The sequence below is a fragment of the Ambystoma mexicanum genome, chromosome 2q (genome assembly GCF_040938575.1).
Source record: "Ambystoma mexicanum isolate Mex_15411 chromosome 2q, UKY_AmexF1_1, whole genome shotgun sequence".
NCBI classification, from domain to species: domain Eukaryota; kingdom Metazoa; phylum Chordata; class Amphibia; order Caudata; family Ambystomatidae; genus Ambystoma; species Ambystoma mexicanum.
Window position 1 is genome coordinate 306,172,294 of NC_090924.1, and position 20,498 is coordinate 306,192,791.

Here is a 20,498-nt window from a genome sequence, read left to right on the forward strand (position 1 = left end):
TCATAGAAATTAAATTGTTCGGCAATTTGTTTTATACTTAATGTTATATAAATTGACATAATATGGTAACTTGTGCATCTGTTTGTGTTTAAATTCAACACTGGAAGCTTTGGGTGCAGTACACAGGGGCCATTGCATGCCCCTATATGAACATACATTAAATAGAGAAATCTGAAGATGCAGAGTATGGTACACATATAAGGAGTGAGCCCTGTCCCCAGGTGCAAGAAATTGAAACAGTGAATAGAAGAATGTCCATAGAAGCTAAGAATATGAGGGCTGTGCACAGCCCTCAACAATAAATAATGATTATCCTCTAAAGAGCCCCTCCCACCAGAGGATATTAAGGACCCTCCTCGTTCTGCCCACTAACTTTACTGAACCTCACAAATGAGTGTCGGGACCCCACATACACAGTGAATGCCCCTCGTAAGACAGAGCACTTTCTATATGGGAGAATAGATTTGCGACAGCCTTAGAAAGAATATTGAGCATCTCCTCTATAATCCTTGTTCTAAATTGAGAGGACAGGAGAGATCACAGCTCGGATCAGATTTCAGGAATTTGTAGACCCTGATTCAGGCATAAAGTGTGTGCATTTTGTAATGGAGCCAACCATGTATACAAGCCTCAGTGCCATACAACCACACAGCACCACATGACACCACACAATCTACTATAAGAGATAGCATTCAACAACCTTTTCGTCTGAGTATGCTAATCGTCATGATTTAGGGAGCTTTCGTTCACTGCTAACCATCTCTTTCTTCCTGCAGTGGAACCTTTCTTTGGTGAACATAACAGCCTCTGGGAACATGCTGAATCGGACCCTCATGCGGCTGGTCCGTGAGAAGAGTCAGCTGAACACGAATGACTATGCAGATTGGTTCCAGCATAAACTGTCCATCCTCCTGCCCAGCATCACTGGGTCCCAGCTCACACAGATCCTGTCCAATGTTTCGTGTGACTCTCTTCACGCTGTGTAAGTAATATCCTAGATATTGACTTAAAGAGTTTGTACTCTCCAGCTGGGTGTTTCTTTGTTTATTTATTGCAAGTAATGATCAATTACCCACAGTGGTGTTTAAACTTCACATTTAGGTTTACCCCACCATTGGTCAAGGATCCCAGATGCACATTAAGTTAAAAAACAGACTTATTTTGGTGCCTATCATAAAGTGGCTGATCTCAAGGTTGTTAACAAGGCCAGTAATGGTCCCCACTTCCATTGGCATTCAGTCACAGTCACAACCCCAGTACTTCATTCAGCAAGTCCTGTACTCAGTAAGGGATGATATGAAATGTCTGCTCTGACACATGAACAGCTTTTGTTATTAATATTATTATGGTATTTATTGAGCGTGGACCTATCTTTGAGAAACAACAGAGCCCTTTACAGGGAAATACAACAATACATATGCATAACAGAGTGCTTTTCAGAGGGAGCAACAGAACAGATATTAAGCAGGTGTAGCATACAGAGGGGCACAGAAGAATGGTACAGTTGTACATGGTGATGGCAAGGAGAGAGGGGGGTGGCGTCTAGCGAGTCAGTTGGTACAGGGGGGACGTGATCGCATGACATGGTGAAAAATGACATGTCATGATTTGCTCATCCCCCTGCGTCTGTTCAGAACAGGCGCAGGGATCATGTCCCCAATTTCTACGCAATTGAAATCTATTCCTACTTGTGAATTTGGGATGTGCTTTTAAATGCTGAGCAACACCCCTGATTTGTGCCGATGCACGAAGCAATGGAAATGGTCATCTGAATGGTCGGCTCTAAGATGCACCCATTCAGATGGCCTCTGTGAACTGGTCTGCTCCTTCTAAGCGCAGGTGATGAGATGCGCACCTCATCACTTGGTCGAACAAGAACATTTGAGAATGCGGCCCTTAATGGCCCCACAATTTGTTGGAAATGATTTGATAAATAGTAGAAACACATTCTTGGAAATGCCAATTAAGATAAAAGACACTGGGCCTCATTACGACCCTGGCGGTAAGGGGTTAACGCCAGCGTTAGCTGCGCCGACCCCTTACCGCCAATTACGAGGTCCCCTAGCGCCATGGTGCTTTTAACACCTGCTTTTAGCAGGTGTTAAAATCCATGGCGCTAAGGGACCATGGAGTTAATTACGCCACCGTAATTTACGGTGGCGTAATTAACGCCTTCCCCACTCCCATTATGCCCTATGGGGCAAAAATGGGAATGGGGAAGGGTAAATGGGGATTGGGGACTTACCGCCCCGCCAAGGTCGGAATGGGGCGGTAAGTCCGCCAACCACCATGGCGTAAACGTAGTTTACGCCATGGTGGTAAAGTCACGGCCCAGGCGGTAACTTACCGCCTGGGTCGTAATGAGGCACACTGTTTTTTAACAAAGCAAAAGAAATATATACAAAAGACAGAAATATAATATAAATGTAAAAAATCTCCATGCAAAAAGGGAGCTATCTTGGAAAACAAGTATAGTTAAGTAAAACACATTATTAATAAATAGTCATAATGATGATAATGGTAGGCATAAGGAATCTTTTGTTCAACAGAGTGTTTGTTTTATGATCTTGGAAGTGTGAGGCACCCAGGCCATTATATTTTCCCACATATAGTCTCTGGCTGTTTATTAACAGACAATGAAACCCACTGCTTGAAATATTGAGGTATTGTTGTTGTTAGATAGCACAGGCAAAGGTGTGTAAATGATGAGACTCTTCCCAGAAGAGTACTCTATTGCTTCACAGCACAGTCCATACACACAACAGGGCACTATTATGCACAGTTTACAATTACATGCAGCACACCACTATTGCTACAGGTAAGGGACATCTCTTGATTATCTTGAACCGGTCCTTCCACTGAGAAGCCACGCACATTGAGGAGGCCATCCATTGTTTTATTGTTTTGACTGTGACTAGGGAACAATACATTTTCCTCCTCTCCTCTGTCCCTCTTGAATGTGCCTCTTCTACTGCTGCTCATGGCCCTTTTGAGTTTGCCCGGAGAGGAGCATTCTGGACCGTGTGCCACTACTCTACTGTTCTGCTGGGAGATCAGAGATCACAAAGTGCACTCCAGGTTGGCATTTCTTGCAGCGTGGGTCTACAATGTGGATTGTTTATAATTCAATATTGCTTCCTTCTCTTTGCCAGGGTGTCCGGTGTCGATAAATCCTACCCCGCAATGAGCATCGCTGGCAGGCAGGAGATCTATAGTGCACTATGGAGCAACTTAAATCAGTCTAAAAATGGTAAGAGCACCAAATCACGGGGGTCATTGTTCACTGTAGTTAAAGTGCAGTCAAAGCTGATAGAATTCAGCAGAGATCATGGTCAAATATAAGATATATCTAGTAGACCATGAAGTCCCGCACCGTGGAGCATTTGTTTTTCAAGAAGGAAAGTGAGTTAGGGGAAATTGTGCAAAATTCTTTGAAATATCTACCTGGATATTGCTTTTCTTATATTACATTCAGCAGTCACATTGTGAATGAATTGTTACATTTCAATCCTCTTCGCTGGCCGCATTAAGTATTATTATTACCTAGAATTATATCTTGTATCCAGGGTCCGCAAAATATTCTAAATGTCCCTATGGCCACTGAGAAGAATGAGCAAACATTGGCCGATGTTATTTTATTTGTATTTTTCCCCCTCTGCTCCTGGGACCAGTCGACAAATGACACCTTTACCAACCGGGATCCCTGAGAAGAAACATTGTGTTGGGGGCTTACTGTCTTTTCCATGTTTGCTCTGACTCGGAGGTGACACATTTTCAATATATGCAATGGACCGAGATTAATGCCTGTTCTATAAACTACTATGTTAATATTTGAGACTCTATTACTGAACACAACTTGGATTTGCCGTCTGACTCAGAGACCTGGCTATAAAATAAATGATCCTGTCCCTCCATTTCTGTGCCACTTTTGGCTTTTCCATGATTAGTGCTAACAGGTGATCTGGCAGAGAGGGTGAGGTGGCTCTCATGTTACATTATGCATGCAATGTTGATGCTGTCCCTGCACCACAGTGCCATTACATACAATTCATGTATATCTATACATGAAGTATAAAGGCATTAGTAGTCTATTGACCCTCACCTCACCCCAATGCAGCCCAGACACTCTTCCTTACTTTTTAGATGTTTGTGTGCCCGTAATGAAAACATAATTGTCATTCAAAATAATGACCAATTCAAAACTTGATCTCAAAGGCACATCAAGTAGCCTAGGTTTTCAATTCATGACCACTGATGCGACCCGTATCAAAGGCTGCTTGTTGGACTGATGCTAAGCCCATTGAGACCTCTGTTTTGACCATGAACGGTTCTGATAATTTTTCCTTCTTTTTCAATCCTCGCTTCACTGTGCTCCTCCTTGCAGAGCAACGAGAAAATCAATGATATCTTACCGTTATAAATGGACCTTCACCGGACCCAAAATGATCCTGACTGGTCAAAACTTGCCTTTATGGATATTCTTCTGTGTAAACAAATAGGCTTGTTTCAAATTATAACGCCGCCTTACTTAAGCTAATGGATAAAGGTGCCCCTCAAGACCACAGTGGTTAAAATAGGCCCAAAGCGGAACAGCTGGTGTGCAGCTGAATTTTATTCACTGAGAATAAGCCTTGGAAATGCAGAAAGTGTTTTGAGAAAGGACCACATGTCCACCCAATGGCAGTGCCTTAATATTGCACTTAAAGTATTGGAAATTGTTGAAAGAATTCCAAAATGGAATGTTTCAAAATCCTTGTCAAAGTAAGAAACCCTTCTGGAGTGCAATGGCATGCACAAGCTTCGGACACCTGGTAAATTAAGCTGCAGCTGATTTCTTTCTGATCAAATAACTTAAGTCTGACCAAGAATTCACAACCCCCATACATCTGGCTCCCTTATGCCAATTCAGACTGATCTAAGAATAAGCCTCACTCAATGTGTACTCCTCTGCAGTTGTCCACATCATTTGATTTTAAAGCTGTATGTGTGTTCAGTACACCGGATAATGTTGGAATTCAAAAGCCCCAATTCTGTGAAATCTTATAGCTCAGGGGAACCTTGCCCTCCGCATTGGTGAAGAAATGCACAGAAGTTATGGATCCATTCATAGCAGATTTTGGTATTGCTTCCCTATTAGACTCTGGAATCCCACTTTGCTTTATAAGCCACCACTGGACCCTTCCTCCTTTGGACCTATCACAAATCTTCCCTTTCTCCTGAAAATCCTTGTTAAAGGCACCACTTCACACCTGCAAGTGTTTGGGAAGCAGCATCTCCTGCAGGAGATTGGGAATCGTGGTTCTGTCTTAAGAGAGCCACAGAGTTGTCTCCTATTGACATAAAATATCATTTACGTTGGCTCTGAGATGTGGGAGGCACTGGACGCCTTATGTTTTGGGACCTTTTGTGGCATTTGACATACTTGACAACCTCTGTCTGCCTCACAGCATGAGGGATGTGGAGAGGATGTCCATAGTAATGGCTTAATAGAAGAGTAAGGATGTTTATGTTGAGTCACCTGAATCAGCTGTGATGGATTGTGGGGACAACAGGATTGCTGTCAATGAACCCCTGCTTTTTACTGTATATATTAAGCCCCTTCATGATCACCTCCTGGCCCAGAAGTTGGTGTTCCTAAAATATCCTGATGATACTTGAATGGTCTTCCATTTGAAGGGTAGCCTCGAAGTCGATGACTCATGGCAGCAGAAAGTTACAGTTGCATTGAGACATGGATGTAAATAAGTTGGTTTACTTTACCTCAGTTTAAAATTTAGTTTTTACTAATCTCTATTAGACATGTTTCTCTTTAAAGAAATGACTTATGACCTCTGTTTTCTATCTCCAGACAAATCCTCCCTCTGAAAAAATAGCCGAAGACAATGAGGAGCCCATGTTCTACGAGCAAGTAACGTACATGAATCACGTAGAAGCCTTGTGAGGCTTTTACACCATTCATTCACGTTACAGCTCATATTCAATCATTTGGATGGCAGAGAGGAGGGGCGGAATGCAACTTATGTTTCCACCGCCTCCCTTCCTTTCCACCATACAAATGCTCCAGCATTAGCGCAAACATGGATTTTCATGCCGTCGCAAACGTTGGAGACCCATAGCGGGTCCACCACCTTTCATGCACAATCAATCAATCTGCATATTAGTGATCTGACTGCTGTTAAAAGGTGAATCCAGGCTCATTTCTACCAGAGCACGCTGGCGTTCTTCTCACCTCACTTTTATGTCTTTCGGACCTTTGGTGCACAATGCACACAAAAATCTTGGTCCATGCAAAGTGTTTAGGTTTCCCAAGCCCTCTGTTTAGGGTTTTACACAAGACCAACCCAACGTAGTGGGTACCATGGATGCCAAGTTCCTCCGAAGCTCTGTTATTGCTAATGTGACAGAGCAGCCTGGCATCACACTTAGGAGGAGATATGGCTGGATTCAAGGTACAATTAGTCCAAGACAAGCACATCATGAAATATACAACATAATATACAGTATACCTAAAATATATATAATAAATGCATTAAATAGGGTTCCAATAAATATTTTAGCAATCTAAAAATCTATGTAGAAATATAATAAAGGGTCTATTCAAAACTCAACTCATTTCCATAATCAGCGGAAAAAGACAGTTATATTAAATTCTATCCAGTTTGCGAGGTTCACTAGGAGTAACTGGTAGTGGTTTGGCAACGATTAAAGCTTAAAAAGACAGTCTATGCAGAAAAGGGTCTACAAAGAACCCCATTATCTCCTAAAAGTAGAAACAGACATCCACAATCAATCATAATACGATCTACCTTGTAACAAATATTGGGAGTGAACTGCAGTGATTAATCACTCTAAAATGCATAGCAAATCACAGGCACACTTTAGAAATAGCTGGATTTCACAAACGACTCCAGGACCCCAAGGGAAAACATTTTCAGTGCTAGTTTACAGGTAAGGGTACGGTATTGTCAATTTTAGGCTGTTTTAGAGGTTCCAGAAGTTTGTTCAGAGGGCTTAACGGCACAAACGTAATAGGTCGTTCACAACGATAGTGAAAAGGTAAATATATGCCGACTACAGCATTTATGTGCAGAGACGGCAGAGGCCATATGGAGTTTGGGGGCGCCAAGGGGAGGAGTTCAGAACCCAGGTTCCGCTATCAGACCATATAGGGGGCTAGCTGCAGAGTGGGTATCCAGCCCACTGAAGAGAAACAGTTGCACCAAAAGAGACACTGGAGACACTCTGCACCCAGAGCCAGAAGACCCTGGAGGACAGAACCACCAACCGAATCATGGACAGGGGACCCAGGGACCTTGATGCAAGGCAATGGCTGTGGTGGGAATGGTTGGTTAAGGTTGGATGCCTACATGAGTTTTGGAGTTGGGATTTGGTCATACTATTCATCGATAGGGGCCTCTGGTCTGTGTGAGTAGAATCCCAGGTAAAGAGGGAACTGAGACTATAGGATTGTAATGAAGAAGGGTACTCTTCAGATGTCCCACGAAGAGGAGGGCACCGCAGCAACGAAGGAGCATAGAACAGACCATGCAATCAGGTCAGAGGCAGCTCAAGTGAGGAGAAAGTATCAGCCGAGGTGGCAGGAACCTCCCATGAGGGAAAGCAGATGTGGTAGCAATCCACGACGTCCCACAAAGCAGCGAAGATGAGGTAGAGCAGCAGCAAGACCCTCACAATCCAACAATGCAGACAAGGAGCTCCCACCTCAGTCCAGTGAATGTTATGAGTTGAAGCTTTTAGGAGGGGGATCAGCACAGGCAAGCATGTATATTCCAGCTCACAATGCCAGAGAGAAGCTAAAAAAATCAGTTGTGTTGAGATTATTCCTGCAAGGAGAGGACGAAAACATCCATAAAAGTCAGGGCACACCAAAGTCAGAACCCTCAGCAGCAGTTCATCTCTCTAGCAGCCTTTGAGGTTATTTTTCCCCAAAATGAATCTGTCCAACAGCAGGGTGTGCCCCTATTTATAGTCACAAAACAAGGGAAGTGGTAACCATGCCCACCAACCAACAATTGTGCACCATTCAAAGATTTGCCATCCCACCAATCGAGGCTACCCAGCGAAATACCATACACTCAAGCAAACCATCACCTTTGGATCCAGGTCCTGGGGTGGACCAGTGCGGGAGGATCCCCTTGGTGAGGGGTCTGCAGGCAGTGGGAGTGGGACACTGGATGGTGAGATGCGGTATCCCCTTCCCAATAACACCTTTACCCCATCCTACCAAGTAAGAAATTTAGGAACTCTACACCCCCTTACAAGACAAACACTTTCTCACAGACAGCCCGCTATGAGTTAAAACGGACTAATACCTGAGCCGTATACCTGACATGTCCCAATACAATGGTCAGGCAAGGTCAGGCAATTACTGACCATCACACACACCTGACCTCCATTAAGCTTACCCACACGGATAAAAGGCGTAGCACGAGAGCACACTCTGAGTGAGGCAAAACACACAAGGAAAATACTTTTCCAAGGTGGCAGTTTAACGAGAGACGAAAGATGGCAAAACAGAAGGGGATCGCAAGGAGGGAAGTTCTTTTCACCTTTTCGACAAGGAACCGATGCTTTCATGAACCTTTGAGAATGGAAAGCGTAAGACCAGGAAAACAGGCTGAAGAATCCTGCATTGTGTGTCGGAGATACCTGGGACCCTCCTGCATCAATAATCAAGGCAGAGAGAATCACCAGCCGCTGTAGTACTGTCCTTGGTTCTAGGAGCAAAGCGGCATCAGTGAAACCAACACAGCCCGTGAGTTGGGGAGACCGAGAAAAGACTAGTCTGTGTTGAAGCCAAAGATGCAAGAGGCAACATTGTATGGCAAGCGCTGCAATGAACATTGTGTGAAATACGTGTGATAAAAGACGCAAGTAAAGTTCAACTGCTAATGAGTGATTGAACTTTGAAACCAAGATACGATGCCTTTGAAAGAGTTGTCTAGCACCGCATGTGTGCTCAATCGAAGATCTCTGTAAGGTATCCAGCTGAAAAGTGAAAGAGTTGTAAAAATGTAATATTGTGGTGGCCCAGCAACGGGTCAAGTGCAATCTCACATACAGTCGAAAATCTTCGATGTTGATACAGTAAAGAAAGTTTGTGGCAAACTAGATAAAATTGGTCCAAGCCGGCAGAGGGAGATCAATTGAAAGTTTTATGTTAAAGTTGGTCTGAGCCGGCAAAGGGTGACCTGGGTTGAAACGAAAATCACCTATGAAGGTTTTGTGCAAAAGTAGGTCTGAGCCCGGCAGAGGGGGACCGGGGTTGAAGAAAATATCAGCTAAGAAGGTTTTGTGTTAAAGTGGGTCTGAGACTGGCGGAGGGGGATCCTGGGTGAACAGAAAATCACCTGAGAATTTTTACATATGAAATCCCACGAAGAAAGTAACTTTGATATTTGTTGTGTTGCATCAGGCCCTCTGAAAAAGATACTTTGAATGGCAGAGAAACTTGGCACAGAAGGCCATGATGTGAAAGTTTTCAACTACGCCCTCGTGCTAGAGAAGCCAGAGACTGTGTTAAGCTTGAGTGTGTCACCTTGTCCCGTGCTGAAAACGTACGGAAGTGAAGCCAACGGCTTGATGATCCTGACATTTCATTTCTTGAACACTTTTCTTTTGCATAACATTGTTTCCCACACTATCTGTATTTAGAAGTATGGATTGGCAATAGGTTTATTAGTATAGGTCCTTTTATTTTGACAAGAGACCGCTAGGACTGCGTTATTATTATTTGATGGTTGTAGCTTTAGATTAAGGATTAGATAGGCGTTTTTCAAACCCGGTTGACGAACAATAAACACCCTTGAACTGTGATCACCTGAACAGTGAACACATACCATGCCTTCCTTACAGCACCCACGCATTGTTAACCATATGGCCAACGAAGACCAAAAGGTGTTGCAACAGCCAGAGGGACTTAAGCAGAAATTCCTCTGAGAGAAACATAAAGTCTAAACTCCAAGAAAGTCAGCAACCTTATAGGGGACACAGTATGCAAAAGGAAGCCAAATATCAAATATTGACCTAATACAATCCTATGTATGCCCAAGTACCACTCCTTTAAAGGTGTTTACACTTGTATTTTCAGCCTATAGATTGGAACCCTTGGAGGGTTTGTTATTTTACTTCTGCACAGTTCATCCTAACATAAAAGAAATCCTGCAGTAAATACAAGACACACCATATCCGTAGGTGGAATGGCTCTTCAGTAGGGAAAAAGCCAGACCTCACAAAATACGCATTTTAAATGTTAAGAAAATATTTTATAATTGACAGTGTCTCTCATAAACGTGTGCATTTCTGGAAAGTGGATCGTGAAATGTTATATAGTCTGATGGAAGAACGAGTTGCAAAGTAAATGTAACTGGAGCATTAAGCACAGTTTCTGCAGGATTTATATAAACCACTGTGTCTCTAGGCTGATAGCAGATCAGCATGTTTTGGTCTTGGGTGTTATGTGAGAACTGATTCACAAGTTTATTTACGGTGTTGCTTGATTACTCATGGGTGGGGCAGGGCCTACTTCATACTCCAAAGATCGTCTTGCGTTTACCTTGTAATTAAATGTTCCTTGTGTACAACTGCGGGTACTGGTGACTCAGTTATACATGAATGGGACAATAGGATGTCTTGAGTACCCTTAAAGCAGGGGCCTGTGGCTCACAAGATTTTTTGGACTAGGACTCCCAGGATACCTCCCCAATGACTTTGCTGGTATATTCAGTCCAAAACATCTGGAGAGTTAAAGGTTGCAGACCCATGCATCAAAACAAGGTAAACGTTGGGTGCTGGTGCCTCATAATGAGCCATCATCTTGATAAGAATTTACATATTTAGCTACTTTCAAGCCCAGATTGCTTTAGTATTCAAGATGTAATCACATTTATGGGCAGCAGGAAAATCTCTTTGTTTTAAATGTACATGTGGAAAATGTCATCATTTAGCTTGATATCATAAGAGGGATTGCAGACATTGTTGGGAAGAGCCACCAAGCGTATGTATGGTTCTGGGTATTCTGGCGATGAGTATTCATTGGAAAGCTGATGATTTTTGAAGATCTGTCAACAGAAAGAATTTCACCCTCAAGCAATTGTTTAGTATGGATAGAGTCGGATTCTGTCACAAGAAATGATTGGATTGGGATTGTCTGCCAAAACCAATGATTACTACACCCTGCAGATTCATATGTCAATCTCTTAAATCAAGAAGAATCAGAAAGACATTGTGATTTGTGTAGTAATGATATGCAGGGAGGGCCGTCCTTTTTCCCTGCCTGTGCAGGGAGGCACTTTAGCAAGGGCTGACTAGGTCTGAGCTGCTCTGTTACCAACAGAGATGGTCCACCCTGAGCGTTCTTATTGCCACTAGCAAACCATGTGATGGCTCTGAGGGATTTCCATCACCGAATCGGGATGTAGGTAGTTGGTTGACGGAATTCATTACAGAGTCACGATTAACTCTGGAATCCGATTAATAGCGACAGGACACTGCGATTGAGAAGCTGATACATTATTATTATTATTTTTATTTTCGAAATGCTTTCGCACCCGCGTTTGAATGTCGAGGACGCTACTTTGAATGGGGCATATGTGGGAATGGGGAGTGAAAGTCATAGACACCGTTGGTGAGGATGCACGCTGCTCTCAGGGTGGCCTGCACACATGCGTTAGACCTGTGAATAATACCAGTGCTCTAAGCAGCCAGATTTGCTGAGCTCCCTCATCACAGGACTAATGGAGAAAACAAGCGGGAGATGCTATGGCCAACTGCAGACTAAAATTCTGCATGGACTCTCCTATCTAGAATTTGCCCACCATCCATAACCATATAAGATGCACCTTGAACGTTTATCTTGGCATGCTGATTGTCTGAAACTTATTTCAATATCTATTTTTTTTGTAAATGGATGCATTTCTTCCAATGTTATTTTCCGACACACGCTGAGGACTGAAATAACAAAGTGGGTGTTTTGCCACACCCTTTGTGTGGGTAGCCTATTGGTCTGATAACCCTGAACACATTCAATTGGAATAACTGTAAAATGGATGCTGTTGTTACAGCTTCACCCGCAGGGTCAGTGTGTGTTCCTATGAATGCCACCAATGCGAACAGAGACTGGCTGCTCACCAACTTCAGAAGCTTCAGAGCCAGTGCTAAGTATGCTGACCTCCAACTGCTAAACCCTACGTTCTCTGGGGTAAGTCACAAAACCATCATGCTATATGTATGCTGCTCTTCTTCATCATACTCACCTTTGAAACCATCAGGAGAACTAAAGCCTGATTGCTTCACTTTTTCGGTGCATGATCATCAGTAAGGGAGGCAATATAGTATAAAGTCTACTCTTGTTACATTTCTCAAGTAGGACATCAGGTCTTTCGTGGCTGTGCAGAATCACCAAATCCATATTACATACATTCAATACAAGCATTAGATATGAGTCAGAAGAAAACCAAAAAACATAACTGTACCCATTTTAGCCGATTACCATGATTCACTGAGCAATGGTGCCAGGTCTGCTAAATATGAGTGCAGAGAGTGCAAGGTTTCCTGGTGATTATCGGGGGTCAGAGTGGCCCACCTTTTTCTTGGCTCAGGTTATGTCCTTTTTAGGGTTGTGGCACATTTAGACCATAACCTTTTTTTGGGAAGGAATGAGGGAAGGTCAGCATTACTGTGCACATGTAAGGTTTATGTTTGTTGGCATATGTTTGTTTATGTGTAGATCCCTTGCTGCAAACCTTAATAGTTTCTTGGTACTTAGGCGGATTCCAGCAGTGGGTGATCCTGTGCTTCTTGTTAGAACTGATGGGTTCCCAGTTTTACGCTGCAACACAGACAGTTGAGGCAATTCCTTCATTTCCTGTGAGGTTATTCCAGCTGTAGGGCGAGATTGGATGACACTGTCTGCCCCAACATGTCATACACCCTGTTTCTGGAATTAGCAAGTCCTCCTACATCCATTGATTGGTCTTCCTTTGTTATTGATTGAAAGAAATGCTCATTAGACCATGGCGCTGATCTTTGAATAGATGCAGAAGCCTGCATTCCAGGTGAAACATACGTTGTGGACCTTTGTTTTTATAATGACTAATTTTACAAATCAGGTGGTGTAGGCATAGTGAGGAGGTTTCTTTAATTAGGTGAGGCAGGCGAAGACAAAGATTTCCATTTGGGGACCGTTGAGCTTGAGGCGTAATACCTATTGAGGTTTGATGGTTCCCAGATTCACAAACCATCCCTGAGTCTCATGTAGGAAGTCCAGATGACTTTATTTGCATATTTGCACGGTTTATGTTATGGGTGCGGGTTGCTATAGTTTATATTATTGAATAGCTGTATAGGGGAATTTGCCTGCCTGTGCACGCGACCACCCCCCAACCCCAACCACACACACATTCTTTGTTAATATTTGTTTTTATCAATCCTGACAGTTGGATGTTCTGGACCTTCTCACCTCTCTACAATTGGCTGATATGACGGTGCTCTCTGGTGCTTTCAGCAGTGACTCCAACATCACCGCCATCTTTAACAACCTTGACAATAGGACGCTGGCAGACCTGGCAGGATTCTACACACAATTTAATATGGTAGAGTATTCAACGCTAAGTATTTGATTATTCAATTTACACAACCTATGGACAACACACAATGTATGTTAAGATCACTCCAGTGCCTATTTAAAACATAAACTCAGAATTATTAGGGGTTCTTTTGAGCTTAAGCATCTGCTGGTCTTGTAATTTACTATCATTACCACAGTATTTATTATTGATGCAGGAGCAGCTCAAATCATTCCACCTTCCAGTGCTCTCTCTGGGCCTACCCTATGATGCATGGTGTTGAACAGAGATTGCAGTCTCCAGACATGGCAGGCGTTATGGCTTTCCCATTACTGAGTTATTGAAGGTTAAGAAGGAATAGAAATTCCCCGGGGTGGGTAAAGAGTTTCCAAATGATTTCATGCTGCAGCATTATTAAGATAACTTAAAGCTTAGCCAAATGTCATCACATTCAAGGCACATGTAAAAATGTAACTGCAGAGGTTATAATACAATGGTAATACCTTTCCAACACCTATGACAACTCAGCAGTTTGGACATAACTACTAAGCCGTGGCTAACGAACATTGGGGTAGCAAACTCCTGTTTACAAATCTCTCTAGCAGGTTGCCTTCATACACATGTACCCTCATTTCAGTGGGTCTGGGTGGAGGGTGGATGCTACTCCATTGCTATACAACCCACATTTGAGAGGGTCTAGGGTGGGGTCTTGGCTGGATAGTGTCCTCCCCTCTGACCTAGTGGTAAAAGCCAGTCCATAGGCCAGAGTAAATACAGCCTAGCTACATACAAATGCACCATAGCAGGTGAGCATTAATAGTCCCACACTCGTTACTAATAATTGCAACCCATTTTCGATGTATCGGTTATGTCATCTGTGCACCCTCTGACAAGTAATTGTTCTTTTTTCACATTCTGTTTAAATAATGCTCCTATAGTCAGTTTGTTAATCACAGAAATTAAATTGTTTTGGAATTTGTTTAATAAATAATGTTATATGAATTGACATAATACAGCAACTTTTGTGTTTAAATTTAACACTGGAAGCTTTCGGTGTAGTACACAGGGGCCATTGCATGCCCCTGTATGAACATACATTAAATAGAGAAATCTGAAGATGCATAGTATGGTACACATATAAGGAGTGAGCCCTATCCCCAGGTGCAGGAAATTGAAACTTTGGATACAAGAATGTCAATAGAAACTAAGAATATGAGGGCAATGCACACCTCTCAACAATAAATAATAATTATCCTCTAAAGAGCCCCTCCCACCAGAGGATATTATGGGCCCTCCTCGTTCTGCCCACTGACTTTACTGAACCTCACAAATGAGTGTAAGGACCCCACATACACAGTGAATGCCCCTGGTAAGACAGAGCACTTTCTATATGGGAGAATAGATTTGTGACAGTCTTAGAAAGAATATCGATCATCTCCTCTATGATCCTTGTTCTAATACAGCTAAGAGACCTGCCCTGGAGGAATCTCCTCTTCAATTGAGAGGACCGGACAGATCACAGCTCTGATCAGATTTCAGGAATTTGTATACCCTGTAAAGTGTGTACATTTTGTAATGGACTCAACCATGTATACAGAGCCTCTGTGCCATACAATCACACAGCACAACATGGCACCACACAATCTACTATATGATGTAGTATTGCAGGACCTTTTGGTCTGAGTATGCTATTCGTCATGATTTAGGGAGCCTTCCTTCACTGCTAACCAGCTCTTTCTTCCTGCAGTGGAACCTTTCTTTGGTGAACATAACAGCCTCTGGGGCCATGCTGAATCGGACACTCATGCGGCTGGTCCGTGAGAAGAGTCAGCTGAACACGACTGACTTTGCAGATTGGTTCCAGCATAAACTGACCATCCTCCTGCCCAGCATCACTGGGTCCCAGCTCACACAGATCCTGACCAATGTTTCGTGTGACTCTCTTCAAGCTGTGTAAGTCTTATCTCAGAGTTTGCCTTCCAGAGTTTGTACTCTCCACCTGTGTGTTTCATTTTTGTTTATTGCAAGTAATGATCAATTACCCACAGTGGTGCTTCTGTTGTTTGCTCAAACTTCACATTTGGAATTTACCCCACAATTGGGGTAGGATCCCAGATGCACATTAAGTAAAAAAGCAGACTTATTTTAGTGGCCGTTCTCAAGGTTGTTAACAAGGCCTGTAATAGTCCCTCCTTCCAGTGGCATTCAGTCACAGTCATAACCCCAGTTCATTCAGTAACTTCAACCCGGGGCTTATTCCTGTTCTCCGTAAGGGATGATATGAAATGTCTGCTCTGACACATGAACAGCTTTTATTATTAAGATTATTATGGTATTTATTGAGCGTGGACCTATCTTTGAGAAGCAACAGAGCCCTTTACAGGGGAATGCAACAATACATATGCATAACAGAGTGCTTTTCAGAGGGAACAACAGAACAGATATTAAACGGGGGTAGCATACAGAGGGGCACAGAAGAATGGTACAATGTTGTAGTTGGTGATGGGGAGGAGAGAGGAGTGCGGTGTCTAATGAGTCAGGTGGTACAGAGGGGGACGTGATGGCATAACAGGGTGAAAAATGACATGTCATGATTTGCTCATTCACCTGCGTCTGTTCAGAACAGGCGCAGGTTGCACGTCCCAAATTTCTACGCAATTGAAAGCGCTTCCTATTTGTGAATTTGGGATGTGCTTTTAAATGCTCAGAAACAGCCCTGTTTTGTGCAGATGCACGAAGCCATGGAAATAGTCATCTGAAAGGTGGGATCTAAGATGCACCCATTCAGATGGCCTCTTTGAACTGGTCTGCTCCTTCTAAGCGCAAGTGATGAGATGCACACTTCATCACTTGGTCGAACAAGAACATTTGAGAATGTGGCCCTTAATGACACCACCATTTGTTGGAAATGATTTGATAAATAGTAGAAACACTTTCTTGGAAATGCCAATTGAGATAAAAGACACTGGGCCTCATTACAAGGATGGCGGTAAGACAATAACGGTGCTGGTATCGCTACCGGCACCATTGCTACCGTACCACCATACTAGGAGTTCTGCTCGCGGGTGCCCTTGCAGCCACCTTGCGTACCGGCACCGGCGAGCAGAACAAGATGGTAGCACCAGTACCATTATTAACGGTACCGGTGCAACCACCCTCCCCATTTCCACTGAGCCCTGTGGGGCCGAATGGGGATGGGGAGTTCCTTATTACCGGCACCCGCAAATGGGCAATTACCGGGTCTGCCAAACTCAGCATGACCCGGTGATTGCCCATTCGCGGGTGCCGGAAACAAAAGGATACCAGCGGCAGCCGTGCCTGTACGACAGGCACGGCTTCCGCCAGCCTCGTAATGAGGCCCACTGTTTTTTAACAAAGCAAAAGAAATATATACAAAAGACAGAAATATAATGTAAATGTAAAAAATCTACATGCAGAGTGAGCTATCTTGGAAAACAAGTATAGTTAAGTAAAACAAATTATGAATAAATAGTCATAATGACGATAATGGTAGGCATAAGGAATCTTTTGTTCAACAGATTTTTTGTTTTATGATCTTGGAAGTATGACACACCCAGGCCATTTTATTTTCCCACATATCGGGCCTCATTACGAGTATGGAGGTAGCCATGGTGCTATTAGCGCAATGGCTGCCTTCATACCGGGCTCCAATCCCGGGTTCCTTCAAATGGGAATTACTGGGTCATTCCGACATAGGAGGACCCGGTAATTTCTCCTTGCAGGAACCCATCCCCATTCCCATTGAGCCCCTATAGGGCTCAATGGGAATGGGGAGAGAGGTAATAATGGGCACATTACAAATGGCCCGTTATTAGCTCTCTCTTCTCCTCGCGGGACCCGGAAAGGACGTCTGGTTTTACCAGACGTCTGTTCCGGGTCCCGCAAAGGGAACCTCGTAATAGGCGCTCCCGTAATGAAGGGTGCTGGTCCCGTACCGGCACCCTTCATTATGGGAGCACCAGGGTCGTAATGAGGTCCATAGTTTCTGGCTGTTTAATAACAGAAAAAGAAACCCAGTGCTTGAAATATTGAGGTATTGTTGTTGTTAGATAGCACAGGTGAAGGTGGGCAAATGATGACACTCTTCCCAAAAGAGATCTATTGCTTCACAGCACAGTCCATACACACAAGAGGGCACTATTATGCACAGTTTACAATTACATGCAGCACACAACTATCGCTATAGGTAAGGGACATCTCTTGATTATCTTGAACCGGTCCTTCCACTGAGAAGCCACACACATTAAGGAGGCCATCCATTGTTTTATTGTTTTGACTGTGACTAGGGAACAATACATTTTCCTCCTCTCCTCTTTTCCTCTTGAATGTGCCTCTTCTACTGCTGCTCATGGCCCTTTTGAGTTTGCCCGGAGAGGAGCATTCTGGACCGTGTGCCACTACTCGACTGCTCTGCTGGGAAATCAGAGATCACAAAGTGCACTCCAGGTTGGCATTTCTTGCAGCGTGGGTCTACAATGTGGATTGTTTATAATTCAATATTGCCTCCTTCTCTTTGCCAGGGTGTCCGGTGTCGATAAAGCCTACCCCGCAATGAGCATCGCTGGCAGGCAGGAGATCTATAGTGCACTATGGAGCAACTTAAATCAGTCTAAAAATGGTAAGAGCACCAAATCACGGGGGTCATTGTTCACTGTAGTTAAAGTGCAGTCAAAGCTGATAGAATTCAGCAGAGATCATGGTCAAATATAAGATATATCTAGTAGACCATGAAGTCCCGCACTGTGGAGCATTTGTTTTTCAAGAAGGAAAGTGAGTTAGGGGAAATTGTGCAAAATTCTTTGAAATATCTACCTGGATATTGCTTTTCTTATATTACATTCAGCAGTCAAATTGTAAATGAATTGTTACATTTCAATCCTCTTCGATGGCCACATTAAGTATTATTATTACCTAGAATTATATTTTGCATCCCAGGTCCACAAAATACTCTAAGGGCCTCCTTACGAGTTTGGAGGCAGCCATGAAGCTATTAGCTCCATAGGTGCCTCCAAACCAGGCTCCTTTTCTGGGTTCCTGCAATGGGGATTTACCGGGTCACTCCAACATAGGAGGACCTGGTAAGTCCTTGTTGCAGGAACCATTCCCCATTCCCATTTGAGCCCCCATAGGGGTCAATGGGAATGGGGATGGAGTTAACAACGGGCACATTATAAGTGTCCTGTTGTTACCTCCCTCTTCCCCTCATGGGACCCGGAAAGGACGCCTGGTTTTAGCAGGCGTCCGATCCGGGTCCTGCGATGGGAAGCTTGTAATCAGCCCTGATGGAATGGAGGGGTCCGGTCCCGTACCAGCCCCCTTCATTCTGTCAGCGCAAGCCTCGTAATGAGGCCCTAAATGTCCCTATGGCCACTGAGAATAATGAGAAGAAACATTGTGTTGGGGGCTTCCTCTCTTTTCAATGCTTGCTCAGACTCGTCCACGCAGGCAGTCCCAGAAGTGACACATTTTTAATATATGCAATGGACCGAGATTAATGCCTGTTCTATAAACTACTATGTTAATATTTGAGACTCTATTACTGAACACAACTTGGATTTGCCGTCTGACTCAGAGACCTGGCTATAAAATAAATGATCCTGTCCCTCCATTTCTGTGCCACTTTTGGCTTTTCCATGATTAGTGCTAACAGGTGATCTGGCAGAGAGGGTGAGGTGGCTCTCATGTTACATTATGCATGCATGCAATGTTGATGCTGTCCCTGCACCACAGTGCCATTACATACAATTCATGTATATCTATACGTAAAGTATACAGGCATTAGTAGTCTATTGACCCTCACCTCACCCCAATGCAGCCCAGACACTCTTCCTTACTTTTTGGATGTTTGTGTGCCCCTAATGAAAACATAATTGTCATTCAAAATAATGAAATATTCAAAACTTGATCTCAAAGGCACATCAAGTAGCCTAGGTTTCCAATTCATGACCACTGATGCGACCAAAGGCTGCTTGTTGGACTGGTGTTCAGCCCACTGAGGCCTCTGTTTCGACCATGAACTGTTCTGATCATCTTTCCTTCTTTTCATTCCTCGCTTCTCTGTGCTCCGCCTTGCAGAGCAACAGGAAAATCAATGATATCTTACAGTTATAAATGGACCTTCACCGGACCCAAAATGATCCCGACTGGTCAAAACTTGCCCTTGTCGATATTCTTCTGTGTAAACAAATTGGCTTGTTTCAAATTATAATGCCTCCTTACTTAAGCTAATGGATAAAGGTGCCCCTCAAGACCACAGTGGTTAAAATAGTCCCAAAGCGGAACAGCTGGTGTGCAGCTGAATTTTATTCACTGAGAATAAGCCTTGGAAATGCAGAAAGAGTTTTGAGAACGGACCACAAGACCACCCAATGTCAATGCCTTAGTATTGCACTTAAAGGATTGGCAATTGTTGAGGCTAAGAAACCTTTCAATGCCCAATTGGTCACCTTGGAAACAATTCCAAAAAGAAACTTTTCAAAAACATTGTCAAACTAGAAATGCCTTGAGCCAGGTAATGGCATGTACACGCTTCGGATGCCTGATGAATTAAGCACCCGGCTGATTTTTTTCTGATCAAACAACTTATGCTTGATCAAGAATTCACAACCCCCATACATCTGGCTCACCTCTGCCAACTCAGACTTATCTAAGAATATGCCTCACTCAATGTGTACTCCTCTGCAGTTGTCCAAATCATTTGATTTTAAAGCTGTATGTGTTTTCAGTACCCCGGATAATGTTGGAATTCATAAGCCCCAATTCTGTGAAATCTAATAGCTCAGGGGAACCTTGCCCTCTGCATTTGTGAAGAAATGCACAGACGTTATGGATCATAGCAGATTTTGGTAATGCTTCCCTATTACTCTGGAAGCCCACTTTGCTTTATTAGCC

At 43.4% G+C, this 20,498-nt stretch overlaps 1 protein-coding gene across 4 annotated transcripts in view; it reads left to right on the forward strand.

Moving 5' to 3' along the window:
* The window catches only part of LOC138569359 (uncharacterized), a 1,262,132-nt gene that overhangs the window by 87,053 nt on the left and 1,154,581 nt on the right, over nucleotides 1–20,498 (forward strand). For all 4 annotated transcript variants that reach the window (XM_069647272.1, XM_069647275.1, XM_069647274.1 and 1 more), the window contains 6 exons: nucleotides 777–982; nucleotides 3,153–3,250; nucleotides 12,084–12,220; nucleotides 13,458–13,613; nucleotides 15,334–15,539; nucleotides 18,128–18,225. In XM_069647272.1, the coding sequence (XP_069503373.1) occupies nucleotides 777–982; nucleotides 3,153–3,250; nucleotides 12,084–12,220; nucleotides 13,458–13,613; nucleotides 15,334–15,539; nucleotides 18,128–18,225 (901 nt within the window). The remainder of the gene's footprint in view (nucleotides 1–776; nucleotides 983–3,152; nucleotides 3,251–12,083; nucleotides 12,221–13,457; nucleotides 13,614–15,333; nucleotides 15,540–18,127; nucleotides 18,226–20,498) is intronic.